This window comes from Aptenodytes patagonicus, chromosome 27, assembly GCF_965638725.1.
Source record: "Aptenodytes patagonicus chromosome 27, bAptPat1.pri.cur, whole genome shotgun sequence".
NCBI lineage: Eukaryota > Metazoa > Chordata > Aves > Sphenisciformes > Spheniscidae > Aptenodytes > Aptenodytes patagonicus.
Window position 1 is genome coordinate 1740305 of NC_134975.1, and position 19770 is coordinate 1760074.

General features: G+C 61.7%; 2 protein-coding genes across 2 annotated transcripts; both read left to right on the plus strand.

Annotated features, from left to right (window-relative positions):
* The first annotated feature begins 1773 nt into the window (after nt 1-1773).
* On the plus strand, nt 1774-4291 carry ANKRD33 (ankyrin repeat domain 33). Its single transcript, XM_076360267.1, has 4 exons — nt 1774-2070; nt 2378-2507; nt 3255-3395; nt 3522-4291. The coding sequence occupies exons 1-4, from the start codon at nt 1774-1776 to the stop codon at nt 4289-4291; spliced, it is 1338 nt and encodes a 445-aa protein (XP_076216382.1).
* A 4018-nt stretch (nt 4292-8309) lies between these two features.
* Nucleotides 8310-18011, plus strand: ACVRL1 (activin A receptor like type 1). The gene is made up of 10 exons (XM_076360336.1): nt 8310-8370; nt 11699-11769; nt 13152-13376; nt 13686-13885; nt 13996-14095; nt 14455-14601; nt 14676-14951; nt 15092-15289; nt 16495-16625; nt 16722-18011. Exons 2-10 carry the CDS (start codon nt 11703-11705, stop codon nt 16854-16856), a joined length of 1479 nt encoding a protein of 492 aa, XP_076216451.1. The 5' UTR covers nt 8310-8370; nt 11699-11702; the 3' UTR covers nt 16857-18011.
* Nucleotides 18012-19770: the final 1759 nt, after the last annotated feature.

Genomic DNA, 19770 nt, shown 5'->3' on the forward strand with positions numbered 1-19770 from the left:
ATGTCTTTTTGCCATGAAAATAGCTGATCCAGGGACTAAAAGTGCCCTTTCCCAGAGCCCACGGGCCAGCTGGCCCCTGTACCTCAGAAAACATGTAAAAACCAACCAACCACAAAAAAAAAAACCCAACAACCTTTAAAGAGGAAGATAGGAGAGCAGTCAGGTTTCATGTGGAATTCAGGAAACCAGTTTTTGCAGCTCCTTGGCTAACACTGCCCTGGGCTCGCCGGTGCCCTGGGGGTTTTGGCATCCCAATGCCCAGAGGAAGAGATGGGCTGGAGGCTCCAAGGCACCTCTCAAGGGGGGATCGCGGAGTTTATTTAATGCACCTGCACAGTGACAGGTACCTGCGCCCTTGGCCGAAGCAGCAGTTCCCCAGGTTTATCTGATCAGCAAATTCATCTGCATATAAAGGGAGCTGGAAGAGGATTGGGGGGGGAAGGTCAGTTGAACTGGTGGGGGTTGCTCAGGCAGCAGCATCTTACTGAGATGAGCGAGGGAGAGGTATAAAAATACAACTCTGGGCTCCCAGCAGCTCCTCAGCTAAAGGTGCTAAATCCTGCCCAAGCAGCCCTGATCCTGCTCAAGGTGGATGGAGCCATTTTAAGCAACAGTTTAAATTAAGAGATCTTGGCTAGCTGAGCTCACATCAACGTGCAGGTTGTCACAGCTTTCATGCCCAAAGGCCACCTCAGACCCAGAGCAGAAACCTCTTTCCCACTGCAAAGGGTAGGGGTGATTTTCCACTGTCTCTCGCAAAGTTTTCCTTTCTTGTTGGAGCCGGGATGCTGCCCAGCTGAAGAAGGACCCACGGGGAGGATCTGAACAGCCCCAGGTAAGATCAGGGTACGGTGAGAAGAGCATCTCCAGAGTCTGCTTTGGGATGTCTAAGAGCTGTGGGAGAGTTTAATGGAATTGCAAAGACTTTCTTCCTTTCATAGCACCAATCAATTAATGGTTGGCTTCTACTTAAAAGCAAAATGGTTTAATTTCTGCTGTCAGGCTGCAGTCGGTCCCTCCCTGCCCCAGAGCTCCGGTACCAGGGCTGCGGGTTGCCCTGTGTTGCGCAGTTTAAGGAGCTCCTCAGGGAGCTGGGAGCTGCTCTGGCCTCTGCTCTCCTGCTGCTTGATTGTAAGGAGACAGATTTAACCCTTCTCTCTGTACGCTGCTCTGGTTCTGCTGCTAGGAAAGGTCTTTGCAGATGCTTTGATGTGCACCATTTAGGTGAGGAGGGCACTGTGAGAAGGGCTCAGACCCCGGCCATGAGGCATGGGGAGGGATGGAGATGTGCCCTTCCTGCTGGCGCTTGGCACGACAGCCTGGCTGCATTCAGTGCCACGATCGGCATCCCTTCTGCCCCGGAGACGTTCCCGATCTCCCCACCTGCCTGGTTTCAATGCCTAGACCGTGGGACATTTATCCACCTTCCAAACTCCCGAGATGTTCCCCCATTTTCCCTGCTCTGCGCTGGAGATGGTGCCGTGGGGAGCTGCTCCCCACCGGGGGTTTCGCAATATCCAAGCCCCTGGTGCAAGCGTTTGCATGGGGCAGAGGAGGGAAACTGGACCCACGGGCTGTGCCAGTGGCTGGGAGCCAGCTGAGGCTTCCCGGCAGGACAAGGGATGCCGGGGCCCCCACAGTTCCCACGCCCGCTCTGTGTCTGCACAGGGGGGAGTGAACAGTCCGGAGTGCCCCCGCGTCCTCCCGGGAGAGGCTCCTGGCCCCAGGCAGGGCTTGGGGCCAAGCTGGGCTCGCTCCCCCCAGCGGGGCCGGATGACAGATGCCTGCAGTGGAGGAGAACATGCTGCAGCCCCTGCTTCCAGCTCAGATGCCTCTGACCCAGAGCTGCACTACGAGGAGGAGGAGGGTGAGTCGGAGCCCTCGGACACCAGCAGCATCTTCTCCGATGACTCCGTCTATCCTTGCTACGAGCTCTCTCTGGGGGCTGGTGGTGCCGGGGACCTCAGCCTCTACCAGTGCTGTACCAGGAACGATGCCACGCTGGTGCAGGAGAGGCTGGAGCACGGGGTGACCCGGAGTGAGGCCACGGAGCTGGACATCAATGGGAGGGTGAGTGGCTGGGGGGGGGCACCCTGCAGAGCAGAAAGAGGATTTCCTGGGAATAGGCAAATCCTGAAGGATGGTGGTTGCTAAAGCAGATGGAGGAGGAGGGAGAGTCCTGGGTGGGATGGCTTTGACAAAGGATGGGTCTCCTGGGATTGATCCAATCCTTGGAGCAGAACCTCGTCTGTCCTCCCATCTTGAGCCTGTCTGGTTTGGGGGGGGGGGGGGAGAAGTGGGGGGGACCATGGGGAGCACCATGGTGGGGAGGATGGTGCAGTGCCAGCCCCGGCGCTGAGTGCTGCCCCCTCTCCAGAACGGGCTCATGGTCGCCTGCTACAAGGGCTTCGTGGACATCGTGCCCCTGCTGCAGAAGTGCCCCTACATAAACATCAACCAGCAGGACAAGGATGGGAACACGGCCCTCATGATGGCAGCCCAGGCGGGTAGGCACCGCGCTCGGCCTCAGCATAGGGCAGTCTCCGCGAGACCCCTCAAAGTGATGTGACCCCCTGTGCTTCCCCTCCAAAAACCCTAAAATGAGCTGTCGGGAAAGCCGAGGTCCCGAGGGCTGTGACCCTCTCCATCTAAGTTTATGGTTCATCTTAGCACCGTTTTAAAACTGGGTAGATGATGCAAAAATGGAGATTCCCACAGCAATGTTGTCTTGCAACACCTCCCGCCTGAGCAGTCGCATCGAGCAGCAGAGCTGAGCCAGAGCTGCCCCACGTGCTCCGGAAAAGCCCCGTGAGCCGCAGTGATTTACCTGCACACAAGGTCTGAGCTGGCAAATGCCACGTAGGGACCACATCTCCGGTCACGATGGTTTTCCTCGTTACGGCAGAAGAGTCTGGCTCCCTCCACCCTGATTAACCACGGGGGAAAGGAGGGTCTCAAAGTGGGGATCACCCTTTATTCCTACTTTATCCTTGCTGGAATTGATGATTTTTTTTTTTTGCATTTTTGGACTCTCTCCTGCATCCTCTGCTGAAGCAGCTGGCGCGCCAGCGCTGTTCCCTGCACAGCCAAACCCAAAACAAAATTAACCCAAACCCTTTCAGTCCTGATCCCTCCAAGTTTCTGCATTTTTGTCCTCACAAGATGCAGTCGCTAAATACTTTCTCCAGCAGGCATCAGGAGTTATCACTCATTAACTGTCAAAACTCTAATGCAGCTTCTCTCTGGCTGTTAAGGACACATCACCATCGTCAACTACCTCCTCAACTACTACCCCGCGCTTGAGGTGGACAAGCGAGACCCCCGAGGCCTGACGGCGCTGATGAAGGCCGCGATGCAGGGGCAGGAGGACTGCGTGGCTGCCCTGCTCCTGGCCGGTGAGCATCTCCCCAGGGACTTCCCGGGATTTTTTGGGAAGGGGTGGCACTGCTGCTCGCCCTGCGCTCTGGGGTGGGACAGGGTGGGATGCTGCAGTGACGGTCTCTGCATCCCAGTGTCTCCAGGAGCAGACCTGCAAGCGGTGGATCCCATCAAGGGGAAGACGGCCAGGGAGTGGGCAGCCTTCACCGGCCGCTTTGAGACAACCATGCGGATCCGGAGCCTCCTGCGGCGCCCGCGGGCGGAGCAGTTTGGCACCCAGTACCGGCCCGAGTGGCCAGCCCTGGCTGAGCTGGTGGCCAAAGCCCTGAGACCCAAATCCAGGGGCAAGAGGCTGTCGGAGAAGATCCGATCCATGTTCACCTTCAACTTCCCCCACGACCACAAGGAGGATGGCATGATGGACCACATGGTGAGGATGACCACCTCCCTCGCCAGCCCCTTTGTGGCCACCGCTTGCCAAACCATCTGCCCCGACAGCCCCCCAGAGGTGGGCAAGCACAGGCTGTCTGTGCCAGAGATCCTCGGGCAGCATGTGCTGGATCCGGACGCTGAGCCAGAACCCACCTTGTGCCCCAGCACCAGTGCATCCTCTTGCAACGGTCAAGCTGTGTCGGAGATCCGGCTCCTGCCACCACGCTGGCCAGCCAGTGGCCTCCTGAGCTTCCCGCCCCTGCGGCATGGGAACAGCATCTTCCCCGGAGAGCCCATCCCGAAAATCAAAGTGAGCAAAGCCTCCTGCCCGACTGCCCGCTCGAGGGAGCGGAGGCAGCACGGGAAGGACAAGAACCTGCTGCAGCCACCCAAGTGGAGGTACAAGGAGCTGAAGGAGGAGACAGCGGCCAAGGAGGCGAAAAGCGAGGAGAAAAAGAAGAAAGGGGGGAAGAGATGCTAAGGAAGGAGTGTCGGGGTGGGGGCGAGGTCCCAGCTGTCCCCTTGGACCTGCTTGCTTTTTTGGCACGGGGTGGCTTCCTTCCCTGGCAGGATGGTGATGCCTGAGGGAGGAGGATGCTGTGGATGTACGCAGCTGAGATGCCCCGGCCCCTGTGGTCCCAGGTCCCTGACCCCCCTGCCCAGCCCCTCGTCCTCTCCTGCCTCGAGGGCGGCCACCCCAGCCCGGCTCTGGTCGTGCTGGGCTCTGACGTGCTGAGACCCTGCCCTGGGCCGGGCGCTGGGTCTGCAGGGAGCAGGTCTGTGGCAGAAGCTGCTCTTTTTCTTTTTCCTTTTTCCTTTTTTTTCTTTTTTTTTTTTGCCTCTGATCTTCCTGAGATCTTGATATTGCAGTGCATGGTGGAATGTGGCCATGCAAATTAAAATGGAAGTGGTTGCCATGTTAACAGGATTGATTTAGTGAATAAAGCTCAGGGTTGCTTGTTGGGCTGGCAGGAACCCTTCCCCCTTGCTGCCAGTGTCCCCTGTCCACCCCGTCACCCCCTCGGTGACATTAATTTCCCCAATCCTGTGTATTCCTGGGTTGCAGATGGACAAACAAAGTCTCAGCACTGGGAAGCATCTCCGTGCTGCAGGAGGGTTAACAGGACCTCTGGGTGCCAGGCACAGGCTGGAAACCGAACCTGACGTGCTCGTGGGCTCCATCCCCAGCTGCCCGACAGCCCGACCGCCCTCCAGAGAGGGGGCGGTCGGAGAGGAGGCAGCTTTTGTGCTCCAACATTACCCAGGACAGGACCTAGTGGTCCCCGTTCCCAAGCAAACCACCCTCTGGGAGCTCCAGCCTGTGTCCACACGGAGCCCCGGGACCCCTCACCTGCACCCGTGCAGCCCCCTGGGACCCCCTCCCCTAGGGAGCTCTGCAGCTGCTTTTTCTTTTTTCTTTTTTTCCTTTTTTTAACTGGATGTGCTGCAGCGGCAGTGCGCTTGTGCTCCCCATATTTCAAGCTCCTCTTAAATCTGGCTCCGTCCCAGGGCGTAGGAAAGTGAAACCAGGGTGCTGGCTGTCCTGAGCAGCCATGCTGGCTCCTGCAGCGCCTGAGCACCCAGGGTTTGACCCCCCAGGGAGAGCGACTGGCAGCGAGAGCCTCTCGCAGCGCTGGTTATCCAGGTAGCAAATAACCCTTGGGCAGGCATGCAGCCCAGGATGGAGCCCCCTCCCTTTGCCGCCCCTTTCTTTAGGGGGACAAAAGCCCCTACTCCCCACTTTTAGGCTGCAGCTCTGCCTTTCAGGGGGACGGGAGGTTTGGGCTGAGTCGTGGGCAGGCGGGGAAGGATGCTCGTCGGGAAGGAGCTGCGACCTCCCTGTCTGTTCCCCTCCAGCCCTTGGCTCGCGTTGGGCTCCCCAGCACGTGGCTGCCCTCCTTCGCCAGCTCCCGGCAGCGGCTCGCAGATGAGCCGGGGGCGGACGGCACATGGAGCAGCCTTCGCACACGCCGTGCCAGCCTGGCTCCCGCCGTGCGGGGGGGAAGGGAGAGCCGGGCTCCCGCTGGCCCCTCGTCCCCTGCCCTCCGCCGCTGTGGGGACGGCTCGGTGAAACCCCGAGGGGCGGCTGGATGTGACCGACCACGGTCGAGGGGGACCCGCACCCTTCTGCGGGATGAAGTCGCAGGCGCGTGGCGATGAGCGCCGTAATGATGACGGAAAGTCTCGCTTTAGCTTCGAGGGGGTGGTGGGAGGTTGTGCCATGGCAGGCAGGGCCGGCGCAGGACCGCGAGTCACGGTGCTGCCGGCGTGCCGGTGCTCAGCCCAGTGCCAAGGCGGGCGCCCATCCCCGCTGATTCACCCCATCTGCCCCAGACGGGGGCTGGCACCGGCGTGAGTGCGGAGCGGGGCAGGGATCGCCCTGCCTGTGGCTAAGAGAGCCTGGGGTGAGTTTGGAACGTTCATTAACGTACCTCTACGATCAGTCCCAGCTCCGGATGAATTTGCTTTCCCACAGCAGCAGTGCCAGAGCCGCAGCCCGGCCTGGGGCTCCCACCCATCCCTGCCCTTTGAGTCACCGGGGATTAGGACTTAGTAACTTTTAGAAGTTTTTAAGCAAGTATTTATCCCCCCCAGTAATGATTATTGTTAAAAATGTGGAGCTGCCCCATTTGGAAGATGAAAGTTCAGGGACCGAAGCAGCCAGCACCAGCCCTCGCCGGAGAGCCTGCGTGCTCAGCTTCCCAAGGAAACTCCTGCCTGCAGTCGTAAAAGTGGGGTGCCAGTGCCCGCCGTGTGCCTGCGCCTGTGGAAGGCAGCGGGGACACAGGAGCCATCCAGGAATAACCCTGGGAGTGGCCGATGGCCAGTCAGATCACCGAGACCTGCGCGCCGGAGCAAAGATGGTCACGGTGATAAGGCGTCTGCAGGCACTGGCTTCCTCCTGGGCGGCTCCTATCTGATGGAAACTGCCCGTTTCCCCTGCGCCGGCTCTGCAAACCTCCCAGCCCTGGCGCGGGCAAGGTCACGCGTGAAGGTCCCTTGTGTTTTATCCTGGTTTTGTGCTTTTGTTTGTTTAAACTTCCTAGATCATGGGCGATAACGGGGGAGAGGCGGCCGGCAAGACCTCAAAGCTTCGCAGCCGCGCTCCGCTCCCCTGGCACGGGGAGGCTCTGGGTGCCAGTTGGGTTCATGATGCAATTGGGGTTGGTGATGCAATGGGGGGGCGGCGAGGTAAATCAGGCCAGGCCCCATAACTTCGTTAGGAAAGAGGCTGCAATGCCAGCCCGCACGCTGCCTGCTGGCAGCTGCCTCCGCCTGCCCGCGGGAGCGGGTCACCGTGCCGGGGGCAGCAGACGGGTGAAAGGCAGGGATGGGGCTTGGAGGGAGAGGAGGGGGACGGGAGGAGCGCGAAGCTGCTGAGAGTGGGGTGGCTGAAAGAAAACGACCCCGAAGCGGCAAAAGGGGAAGCGGCGCTTCCGCTGCCCACAGCCCCGGCGGCCCCACGTGTCCTGGGGGAGCGGGAAGCGCCCAGCCTCCCCCCGTGGGAACAGCCCCGCTGCCCGTGTCCCAGCGCCTGCTGGCGCGGCATCTCAAGGGCCGCAGTGGGGGACGGCGGGGATGTGCCGGCAGGATGCACCGAGCAAACCCCCTTGGCCCACCCCAGCTCTGCTCCATGCCCGCAGTCGGGGCAGAGCATCCCTGATGGGGTGACCGTTCGACAGCACCCCCCAACGCCGTGTTACACCCTGGGGGAGAAAACCTCCCCTGCCCTCCAGCGCAGCACCCCAAAAGTGTTGTGGCCAGCACCAAATAACCAGGGAGACCCTTGGCCCTGCCGTGGTGCTCCCATCCCCATGAGGGTTGGATGCTGGAGCGGGAGGGATGGCCGAGCACATCAAGGTCATTCCCGCAGCATCTCTCCAGACCATTCCCACCCCCGGCACCATCAAAGCAACCGGCTGCTGTTCTGCCAAAGGCCTTTAGACGCTCGAGGAAGGAGACATGATGGATGTCCCCCCGCCAGCTGCAGCCCAAGGGCTTGGGTTTGCCTTGAAAGCCGGGAAACCGGCGAGGGAAAGAACCCGGCGAAGGACAGGGGCGGGAGGAACAGGCTGAGGGAGAGCAACCAGGATGGAGCTGGGGCCCGGTGTGCGGGAGGAAGGGAGGCTGGCCGTGGATGTGTGCTCAGCAATAGGAAATGCTTTATTAGCTGGGAGTGGTGGAGAGAAGCCAGGCAGGAAGAGGCAGTAATAAGAAACATTTTTTTGACTTCTCCCACATCCAGACCACAGAGCGCTTGCCAAGCGGCTGCGTTCGGACAACGGGGCCGCCGAGCCGAGCCCCCAGGGCCAGGACGGGGACGGAGACGTTCCCCCGCCGGGACAGGCGACGCTGAGGCTGCGGGAGCCCCCGCGGTGCCAGGACGGGCAACGGGAGGGGAGCAGACCCATGAAGCTCCTCCAAGCCGGGGTGCACGGCACGGAGCAGAGCTGCCCCGGCTGAGCCACACGCGCCGCCTCTGAGCTCGGGACCGCGGCAGGGAGAGTCTCGCCAGGGCCGGGCAGTGCCGCAGGCACCCGCGGGACGCGAATGCTGTAGGTGAGTGGGGAAGCGCCGCGCGCTCACGGGGTCTGGGGCTGCACCGAGCTCAGCGCTTCCCTCCTGGTTTACCCCAGTGAAGCTGAAATCAGGATTGGGCCCCATTTCCTTCGCATTCGGTGGGACGCCGGGGTTGATGTCAGTGTAGCAGAGGCTGGAATCGGGGCTCTGGCAGAGCCGGGGGCATAAATCTGGATTTACACCAGTGCAGTAGTAGCAGGATCAGTCCCCAGGTCCTTGCTAAAGAGTTGAAATAATACGCGGCTGCTACCGAAAGCCTGGAGCTGACATGGGAAATGGGGAATTTGGGTGTATTTTGAAAAGGCACGGGGAAAAATGAGGGAAAGTTGACAGCTCCGCTAGCCGGGGGCTGGAGTGAGGGCGGCAGGGCACCGATGGCAGCGGTGCCATAGGACGCGCTGCCTCGACGCACCCCTTCTGCAAAGCCAAACCCTGGGTCCCTGTGAGGAGGGGTGGGCGAGGAAGAGCCAAACGGCTGCTACAGAGGCTCCGTTTTGAGAACAAAGTGCCTAAAAGCGAAGGTGGTGTGAGCCATGCCGTGGGACCTCTGCCCTGCTGCCAGCGTTCAAACCCTGCCGCAAGGTCGGGGCAGGAACGCTCCCCTCCTCCCGGCTCTGCATGAGGAGCCGCGTGCGATGCCGGCCCCACGAAGCGATGAACGTGAGCCGGGTTTGCTGCTCTCTTTGCATCTCTCGTTTATGGCACAGCGGTGCCTGTCGGTGCGAGAGGGGCCGGGGCGGCACAGCCCACCCGTGGAGGTCCCTGAGCTGGGAGTTGCATCCATCCCTCCCGCACCGACTGCACCGGAGGGTCCAGAGGATGCAAACAGCTTTGCTGCATGCGTGACCAACCTGCAGCTATGGGGAGGAGGGAGGAAAACCTCCATCCATTGCCTGAAACCAGGCTGAAGCCTTGGGAGTCCGCGGCAAAGCTCTTGCCACCTCTGACGCGGTGTCCATCCAGCTCTTCACACCTACAGCCGGTGCTTTCAGCAGCTGGCACATGACTGGTTCACCCTGCTTCGCCCCAGCCAGCACCAGCACTGGTGCCAGCACTGCCCGGCCAGACGGTGCAAGGGTCTCCACAGTGTCTGGCTCCCTGTGAGAAGGCGACACAGGGGAACTGAGTCACGAGCCGCATCCTGCGGCGAACCCCCCCCGGGAGCAGCAGAAACCGCAGGGGAGGGCGGAAGCGCCGGGATTGCAAAGCTCCGCCGAGCCGCCCGGTAAGAGCAAGGGATCCTCCAGCTGTCCCGCGTGTCCCGGCAGATCACAGCCAGCCACCCCCGTCCCCAGGCTCGCACCACCTCCCGCTCCGTCTCCCCCCAACAGCCCCTTTGCTTTTCTCTCTGCGGGGTCGTGGGGAAATTCCCCTTCCCCAGGGCTGCTCCGGAGCCCCCTGGCCAGCCAGCGCCACGGCACGGCTGCCTATTGCTCCCAGCTGCTTCTGCCAGCACCTGCACCCCCTCCGAGAGGTTTTAACTGGGGTTTTTTCCTTCTCCCGATGCTGCTGCAAATCCCGAAGGATGGAAGGATGTAACACGGCAACGTGACTTGCCATCACCCCCCAGCCAGGCTGGGGAAGACGCTCCGGAGGGTGCATGAGCTGCAGCTCCGGTGTGAGAGACAAGGGAGGGAGGTTGGGGACAGGGATGGGGACACAGGGGCTGGTTTGACCCGTTACAGAAGCCCCCAGGATATTTCTCCCGCGGGATGCCGGGGACAGTTCTGGGTTAAGGTTTGCTCTCGGTTAGCACCAAAAATCCCTGCGATGTTGTTGCATGTACAGCAAAGTTTTGGATGAGGCCCTGACCGCTTTGTGTTTCATGGCAAAGATCCCGCAGCCGTCTAATGGCTCGGGATTTTATGGAAGTGCCCCCCAAGAAGGGAATGCACCACCAAGGGGTCTCGGCTCCCCTTTAAAAGGATGCGTTTTGTAGCGCTTGGGATTGCAAGGAAAGGCGCTGTGTCTGGGAGCATCCTGGAGGCTCGGGGAGCTGCAGCCCAGCTCCAGGGGAGTTTATTTTTTAAAACAAAGCCGATCCCGGGCCAGCCGAGGGACCGGCTGCTGCTTCAGCCAGAGATCAGCCCGGGCATCGCTCCTGGCATGGGACACCCAGAACCAGATCCCGCTCCTGCCCTCCAGCCCCGGGACCCGGTCGCCGTTTCCTCCCCGCAAGCAACAACCAAGCAAGCTATTTTGGGGAGGAAAAGCCCGTTTTACACTGCAGTCGTAGCCTGTCTGGGTCAGCCACGTACACGTGTGCTCTCAAGGGCCGGGCTTGCGTGACTTTGCTTCCCCATCAAGGCCAGAATCTAAACAATCTTGATTCCTGTCCCGGCGGCCCTGGGCAGGGCTCCTTCAATTGCAGGAAACGGAGACTTTGGCGTGTTTATGTCGGGAACCACGAAGAATGAGCCGAGGAGGGGCTCGGGAGCCCCAGCTGCCGCTGGCCGAGCTCTCGGCCATGTGAAAGGGGCAGCGATGCCGGCAGGGAGAGGGGCGGGGGGCAGCGCCAGCTCCGCCGTGTTTGGCTTGGCAGAAATGTCTCTTTCACAAGGAAAAAAAAAAAAAGAAGAGAAAAAATAGCAAAACTTCCCCCAAAGGCGCAGCTGGGGAATTTTTGGCTGCCCGCAGCGCCTCTGCTTGTGTCATCGATAAGCTCCGTACAAAAGCCCCCCTGGGACCGAGCCTTGGACCGCGGCCAGCTGCACCCGGTGGCTCCAGCGCCGGTGGGGGAGTGCACTGCAGCGTGGGGGCTTTAGGCTCTGTCCCGTGGCATGGGTCTTGCCAAACCTGGGATCTCCAGTGGTGCCGTGGCATCACCATGCTCGCCATGGCTGCTGAGCCCACCGGCTCTGCCGCCGGCTGCGTTTTTGCAGTGCGGGAGCCACGGGAAAGGTGGGAAATGCCAGAATATGGATGGCTGGGATAAAGGAAGGATGTTGGGGCAGCATGCATGTGGCGAGGTCCCTGTTCCAAAGTGCTCCCGAGTGCCACAGGGCCGTGTGCGGTGTCCCGTGCCCCAGTCGGGAGGTCCCCCAAGCTCAGGAGGTCCCGGGCATATGCTCTCAGGAAGGGCTGTACCGGGACGTCCGGAGCCAAACTCCGCTTGGAAGCAGCACATCCTACCTCGCACCGCTCCGCCCACCCTCTCCCTCCCCACCGGCCTCCATCGCTCGCCACGGCCCCCCAGTTCCTTCCCAAAGCCCCCGCAGCTGCCCCCGGCCCGGCAATGAGCCCCTCAGGGGCCAGGGGCTGCGGGGGGCTGCGGTGGGCTGCCTCTCACCCCCCCTGCCCTCCGCAGGAAGATGCCGTGCGGAGCCTGCGGCCGGGTGGTGCTGGTGCTGCTGACCCTCTCCCTCGGCTTCGCAGCCGGTGAGTACCAAAACGATGCGGTGAAGGCGGCCGGTGCCAGATGCTCTCTGCCACGCACAGGGGGTTAAAATAAGCCCTCGGCTCTTTGGGAACATCATCGCTTGCTCTGCTCAAAATAAACTGCCACAGAGGGCAGCTCATTCAAGCTCGCCTCGAGTGAGAACCGAGGGAGGCAGGGCTCCTCGGGGACCCGCACCATCCCCAGCGAGGGGCTTCTCCCTTCTGGGACAGTGACCTGTGTCCCAGAGAGGATCTCAGCTTAATTAATTACGGTTCATCAAGTGCTTTGACGTCACTAAAGGGGAGATGGGAAAAAGGCTTGCACGCACGTGCTTTAAAATGTGTTTTTTCCCAGGGGTGATGGTGCTGATGGTGGGGAGCAAGGACGAGCTGGTCGTGATCCCAGGGGAGCACCAGGGTGACCTGGGGACAGATCCAGGCTGGGTGCTTGTGCAGGGAGGACCGAAGCAGTGTGGCTGTGCTGGGGAGGAGCAGCAGAGCTCATTGGGGGGACGAGTGCCCACCGGGTCCCCATCCTGCCCACGGGGCCACCAACCCCCAGGGCTTACTGACCCAGCCCCACCACTACCCCATGGCCCTGGCACCAGGCAGCTTTTGGGGCAGGGGGGCGACAGGCGCAGGAGGGGGGCTGGCCACAGCCATCCGTCCCCTCACTGCCGTCTGTCTGGCTGCCCTCGCGCTGAACTCGTTGATTCCAGGAGAGATATTTTCTGCGCGAAAGGGCAGAGCTAAATTGGGAGGTTGGGAACGTGGCCGCCCCCCATGCTGCTCCGGCACTGCGGCGCGGGGAAGCGCCTTCGGGGCGGCCGGGGAAAGCTTCAGGAAAGACCCCAGGTTTGGCACCCAGCTCCGGAAACGCAGCATCCCCGCGGCACCCGCTGGGGAGGCACCAGCTGAGTTTGGGGCTTTTGGTCCCACCCTGGCTCCCGGGACCCGGCTCCCACAGGCGGCCCCAGAGTGGGGCACTCCCACTTCCCCTGGGACCCCGTGGGCAGGATGTGACCCTGTGTGCTGTGAGCCAGTGCATCCCAGTTAATCCCAGCTGGTGGGGCTGGATGCACAGCCCCTCCACTGCCTTTCCGGGGGTGCGGGGACAGGCGACCCTCAGCTTTGGGGCTGGCACTTGGGTCCCAGCCAGGAGCAAGCAATTTTCCAGGAGGTCTCAGGATGGGCTTCCGTGTGCTGAGCACCCGCAGCCACCTTCTCCAGCCCGGACCACGGTGGTCCCAGGCTGCCCGCTCTCGAAATTTGGTTCAAGTGTCTTTAGGACAGATGTCACTGTCCCCAAAGCTGCCAGCGCGCCCCAGCCTGGGCAGCAGGGCGGCCCCATGGCGCAACGCACCCCCTCCTCGTGCCCACAGAAGAGCTGCTGTGTGCCTGCGACGTGCCGCACTGCAGCCTGCCCACCTGCACGGGAAAGGTGTGCTTCGTCAGCAAGAGGAAGGAGGAGGGGATCATCACCCAGCACAGGGGCTGCTTCTCCCAGAACATCCTGGAGAACTGCCGCACGCCCGTGACGGAGCAGTACGGCACGAGGTGCTGCGACTCCAGCATGTGCAACGCCGAGCTGGAGATCTTCCTGCAAGGTACGGGGGCACAAGTCCCCTTCGAGGAGCCGGGGGGAGAAGGGCAGAGCTGCCCACCCAGCTGGAGATGTGGTTGGGTCTCTAGGTCATCCCCCTCCTCACTCAGCACCTCCAGGGTCACCCTTTCCCAGGTGGGACAGGGCCAGCGAGATGTCCTCAGGTGTCCCTTCTTGGGCTGTGCCTGCAGAGCTGCCATCCATGGGGTTGACCCTAATGCAGAGCCACCCTCCCCAGGTCCAAGCCCAAGCACCAAGACCTCCACCCTCCCAGGTCCACCTTCATGCTCCCATCCATTGTTTCCCCTCCCAGGAGAAGAGGCCCTAGGAAAGGCGCCTTCCCTGCCCAACCTCCTCCTGATGATCTTTGTCCCGCTGCTCGCCCTCCTCGTCCTTGCGGCGCTCATGGCACTCTTCTGCTGGAAGGTGGCCCAGCAGCGCCACAAGAAAAGCGACATGGGAGACACAGACCTCATGCTGAAGGCATCCATGGTGGGAGACAGCACTTTGGAGGTGGGTGCGCTCCGGGAAGGACCCAAAATGCCCCTGAGGCGCAGGAGGGAGGGACATGCCGTGTGTGGGGTGGCCATTGGGCTGACCCTGCTGCCATCCCGGCTGCACAGGACTTGCTGAACGACGACTGCACCACAGGCAGCGGCTCGGGCCTGCCCTTCCTCGTCCAGCGAACGGTGGCTCGGCAAATCACCCTCGTGGAGTGTGTGGGTAAGGAGAGCAGCCGGGCACAGGGGGAAGCTGCCCCGGCCCCCACAGCCAGTGCTTGGGCATGTGCCAGACCCCTTTCCCCCAGCAGCCAGCGATGGCACCGCGACACCAGACCTGGGAGGGGGGATTGGACCCAACCATCTCAGCCAAAATGCCATAGAGACCCCAAGTTCTCCCCCTGTCCAGCTGATGGAGGAGGGAGAGAGCGGCTGGGTGGGTGGGTGGCAGTTGGCCAGGGTCAATGGACCCTGCGCCACTCCGTTGCTCTTCCACACTGGGAGCTGGGTTCATCATGCTGGGTGTGGGGAGGTCGCTGGGGGTTGGAGGGGCCGCGTGACGCAGTGCCGCGGCCGTGGCAGGCAAAGGACGCTATGGCGAGGTGTGGCGAGGCATGTGGCACGGGGAGAGCGTGGCCGTGAAGATCTTCTCCTCCCGGGATGAGCAGTCATGGTTCCGTGAGACAGAGATCTACAACACCGTCCTCCTCCGGCACGACAACATCCTGGGTGAGTGGGGGACCGGGGGGGCCGGGAAGCAGCTGCATGGCGGCTCCATGGTCCTGGCTCTTCTCCCCGTCCAGGCTTCATCGCCTCTGACATGACGTCAAGGAACTCCAGCACCCAGCTCTGGCTCATCACCCACTACCACGAGAACGGCTCACTCTACGACTACCTGCAGAGGACAGCCCTGGATGTGGAGACCTGTCTGGGGTTGGCCTCCTCCATCATTTGCGGCCTCGTCCACCTCCACGTGGAGATCTTCGGCACCCAGGGCAAGCCCGCCATTGCCCACCGCGACCTGAAGAGCAGGAACATCTTGGTGAAAAGCAACCGGCAGTGCTGCATCGCGGACCTGGGTGAGATGGGGGGCAGGATGCAGCACCCAGGGACGTGGTACCCCAGGGATGCGGTACCCCAGGGATACGGTGCCCCACGGATGCAGCATCCTGGGGATGCAGCACCGGCATGGTGCTGACCGGGGCCGGCATCCCTCCAGGGCTGGCCGTCATGCACTCCCAGGGCAGCGACTACCTGGACATTGGCAACAACCCCCGGGTGGGCACCAAGCGCTACATGGCCCCAGAGGTGCTCAGCGAGCAGATCCGCACCGACTGCTTCGAGTCCTACAAGAAGACGGACATCTGGGCGTACGGGCTGGTGCTCTGGGAGATCACCCGGCGGACGGTGGTGAACGGTGAGCGGCTCCCAGCCGGCTGCCGCGCTCCCGGCTCGCAGCGAGGCTCCGCGCTCGCTCCCTCCTTCCCTCCTTTTTATGGGTTTTTTTTTTTCTTTCCCTTCGCCCAGAAGATTAGCTGTAAATTATAAACACTGTAATCTAGTGTCAGCACCCGGCTCCCTGATTAAAGGGCCCATTAGACTCAATCAGCTCTTTGTTTGTTCAGCACTGATTAGAAAACAAGCAGCGTCGAGCGCTGCCTGGAAGCTGGCCACGGCCAGGACCTCCGGCCGGCGGGGCTTGGCTCGCAGGGACGGGGACGGTGACAGGGACAGGGTCCCCCACGCTGCGGAGGAGCCTCCTCAGGGCTGCCCGGCCAGCGCTGCTCACTGCCGGCAACATCCATTAGAAGCATTAATTAAATGGTGGGCGCTGGCGGGTGAGGCAGGCGGTCCCCCCGAGGCGCAGTCTGGCCAGGATAATCTCATTTACTGCCCCGGGGCTCCTTCAGATTAAACATTTACTCCGAATTACCAAAGCCATGTGCAGGGGATGACCTTCAGCCAGCTGGTTTTAACCCTTCCAGGCACCCTCGCCCTCCGGGATGGGCTGAGCGGCCCCTGCACGGCCCCAGGGCATCAGGGACAGGGGGTCCAGGGGACCCCGAGGTTCGGGGGCCACCCCCGGAGTGCGGGGAGCTGGTGGGTGCTCAGGGCAGCCCAGGTGAGTTAAACCCCGCGGACACACAGACATATGGAAGCACTAAGCGGAGATTAGCTGGGCCAGCTGGCAGGCTCGCCATGGGGCTGCCCGATGGAGGTGTGGGGCTGCGAGGTGGCATCGGTACCGGGAGCTGGTGCCGGTGCTAGAGCTGGTACTGGAGCCGTTGTTCATGGTAGGGCTGGTGCTGGACTATTGCCAGTGCCGGAGCTGGTGCTGGAGCCACCAGCGGTGCTAGAGTCGGTGCTGGAGCGGGCCCCAGCCACCCCGTGCCGTCCCGGCGAGGTTCTGCAGTGCAGCCAGGGCTGGAGCCGTGCACCCCACGGGCGGCATCACCGCCGGTGTGGTGGGGCAAATCACACCGGCAATTCCCGGGGCCCCACGTGCCCCCAAGGCAGGGTGCCGGTCGGTCATGCCGGCTCCCCCGGGCCCCCTGTGATGTGCAGGCTGGGGGATGAACCCTGTGCCCCCCCACCGCCCTCACACTGCCCCCCTTCCCACAGGCATCGTGGAGGAGTACCGGCCGCCCTTCTTCGACGCCGTCCCCAGTGACCCCAGCTTCGAGGACATGAAGAAGGTGGTGTGCGTCGACCAGCAGACCCCCGTGGTCCCCAACCGCCTCTTCTCCAACTCGGTGAGTCCAGGGGGGGCTGCCCCACTCCCACCGTGAGCCAGACCTTTGCTCCCCACGAAACCCTTCAATTTTCCCCTCTTTTTGTGCCTCCCCCAGGTTTTGTCGGCATTGGCGAAGATCATGAAGGAGTGCTGGTACCAGAGTCCCTCAGCCCGCCTCACCGCCCTGCGGATTAAAAAGACGCTGAAGAAGCTGAACAATTCCCTGGAAAAGCCCAAGCCGGAGCAGTGAGCGCCAGGCACGCACCGAAGCCGCTCGCGGGCTGCACTGGGGATGGCGGCGAAGCCAACGCCAGGACGGCTCCCGGTCACGGAGGGGGTTTTGCTCGCAGCCCCTGCCTTTCCCACCCCTCCTTGCAGCCTTTTTAATTTGCAAGGAGGGAAAAAATAGGAAAAAAAAAAAAAAGCAAGGGAGGAATCTTCCAGCCCGATTATAAAAATATCCCCCGGATCCGTCATCCGACGCCGGCCCGTCTCGCCTGCCCGGCGGGGATGGCAGCGGGTGCCTGGGGCTGGCAGCCCACCCTGAGCCCCCCCGGCCAGACGCCACAGCCAAGGGGCGAGCAGGCGCCAGAGCCGGCACCATCCCCTGCCGCAGCCCCCATGCCCAGCCGGGCACCCACCCCATCGCTGGCACCCGGCGCGGCACGCAGGCAGCGGGTGCTGCCCAAACCTGCCTGCCCGGCACATTGGCAGCGGGGATGCCGTGGGCTCAGCGGCGGCAGCAGGAATTCCCCGGCAGGCTTGCGGTGCCCGGCACGCCTCTCGCCGGAGGAGGTCTGGATTTCGCTGAGAAAGGATGGTCCAGGGACAGCGTCCCCCTGGCCAGGCCGGATCCGTGCCCCGGCACGTCTTGGGGCTCCCCAGGACGAGGAGCCGCCAGGACTGAGCACGGCCCGAGCATCCCCCATACCACGGGGACCACCGAGACGGGGGCTCCCGCAGCCCTGGTGGCCTGATCCTTCCCCGACGAGCAACCAGCAGTCCCGTTTTCCAAGCCCTTTTGGTCTTTGCCATCGTTTTGGTGTTTTCCGGGGTGTCTTGGTGCACCCTGCAGCCGCCTACAGCCCGCACCGCTTGCCGCCATCCCAAAAACCACCCCACGTTCGGGGCTGTTCAGATGAGACCAGGATGTTCAGCAGAACCAGCTTTGCGCCCTACTCCATAATTATTTAATTATTAAGATTTAATATATTTAATAAAACGTAAAGCTATTTTATCACTTAACAACTGCCAAACCTCCCCCATCGGGCAGCGGGCGATGTGGCAGGATGAGACACTGGCGCTTCTGCATGGCTTAATTTATTGCTTCAACACCGTGTAGCTGCCGTGTATTGCTCCGGCACCGCCGGATCCCGCAATAAATCTGGCTCCAGCCTCGTGCCAACCCTCTCCCTGCGCCCGTGAGGGGCTGGGGCTGCACCGGGGCAGGGGCTGGGGCTGCACCGGGGCAGGGGCTGGGGCTGCCAGCCCTCCCGCTTCTGGGGGTTTGCACTGCCGATAGTCTGGGGGCGAGGGCGAAACCCTCTGGGATGAAAGGGGAGCTGGCTTGGGAGAGCATGGCCATCGGGGGGGTTTTGGCTCTCGGGGGACGTTGACCTTTGCCGGAATATCCCCGCGCCTTCCCGGCTCAACCCGGCACATCGCTGCGGCCACCCCGGGCTCGTCTCACCCCGCTCCCAGTTAAGGACTGGGAGAAAGAGGTCAGCAAAGGGCAGCTGCCGGCCCTCGGCCGGGCTGGCACCAGGGCGAGGGGTACGTAGGGCTGCACAGGGCAGGGCCTGGGGTGCTCAGCCCGGGGTTTGGGGCGCCCTGCCTGGCCGGGGCTCGGTCCCCACCACGCACCAGCTGCTCCAGGCCTGTGGCTCGCAGCCCCCTGCCTGCGCTTGCCAGCCTCACGCTGCGCCCCGACACTGCACACTCACACTGCACACACACACACACCGTGCACACTCACGCTGCACGAAGGACACGCGCTGCACACCCCCTGCACACCCACAACACGCTGCAGGAGGGCGCACTGCACGTGCCTCGCACAGCTCACGGTGTACGCACGCTGTGTGGACCCCCCGCGCGTGCACGTTGCACACACCCTCCTGATGGTGCGCAGCCGTGTGCACACACCTGCACAGCCACTGCACGCAAGCACACCCACACACAAATCCTGCATGCACACACACACCATTGCACGCTTACACACACACAAATCCTGCATGCACACACACCATTGCACACTTGCACACACACAAATCCTGCATGCACACCATTGCACACTTCCACACACACAAATCCTGCACGCATGCACACCATTGCACACTACACAAAATCCTGCACACACGCACACCATTGCACACTACACACACAAATCCTGCATGCAAGCACACCATTGCACACTTGCGCACACACAAATCCTGCACACACACACACCATTGCACACTTGCACACACACAAATCCTGCATGCATGCATACCATTGCACACACACCAATCCTGCACGCACACCATTGCACACTTCCACACACACACAAATCCTGCACGCATGCACACCATTGCACACTACACAAAATCCTGCACACACGCACACCATTGCACACTACACACACAAATCCTGCATGCAAGCACACCATTGCACACTTGCGCACACACAAATCCTGCACACACACACACCATTGCACACTTGCACACACACAAATCCTGCATGCATGCATACCATTGCACACACACCAATCCTGCACGCACACCATTGCACACTTGCACACACACAAATCCTGCACACACGCACACCATTGCACACTTGCACACACAAATCCTGCACACACGCACACCACTGCACACTTGTACACACACCAATCCTGCACACACGCACACCATTGCACACTTGCACACACACAAATCCTGCATGCATGCATACCATTGCACACTTGCGCACACACAAATCCTGCACACACACACACCATTGCACACTTGCACACACACAAATCCTGCATGCATGCATACCATTGCACACACACCAATCCTGCACGCACACCATTGCACACTTGCACACACACAAATCCTGCACACACGCACACCATTGCACACTTGCACACACAAATTCTGCACACACGCACACCACTGCACACTTGTACACACACCAATCCTGCACAC

What these genes read in the sequence shown, in the direction of transcription:
- ACVRL1 (XM_076360336.1), top strand. Translation starts at nt 11,703, where the DNA reads ATGCCGTGCGGAGCCTGCGGCCGGGTGGTGCTGGTGCTGCTGACCCTC. An exon ending in CTCCCTCGGCTTCGCAGCCG is followed by an intron (nt 11,770 to 13,151) that starts GTGAGTACCAAA and finishes TCGTGCCCACAG; the next exon opens with AAGAGCTGCTGTGTGCCTGC. An exon ending in TGGGAGACAGCACTTTGGAG is followed by an intron (nt 13,886 to 13,995) that starts GTGGGTGCGCTC and finishes CCGGCTGCACAG; the next exon opens with GACTTGCTGAACGACGACTG.
- ANKRD33 (XM_076360267.1), top strand. Translation starts at nt 1,774, where the DNA reads ATGACAGATGCCTGCAGTGGAGGAGAACATGCTGCAGCCCCTGCTTCC. An exon ending in CATGATGGCAGCCCAGGCGG is followed by an intron (nt 2,508 to 3,254) that starts GTAGGCACCGCG and finishes CTGGCTGTTAAG; the next exon opens with GACACATCACCATCGTCAAC. An exon ending in GGCTGCCCTGCTCCTGGCCG is followed by an intron (nt 3,396 to 3,521) that starts GTGAGCATCTCC and finishes CAGTGTCTCCAG; the next exon opens with GAGCAGACCTGCAAGCGGTG.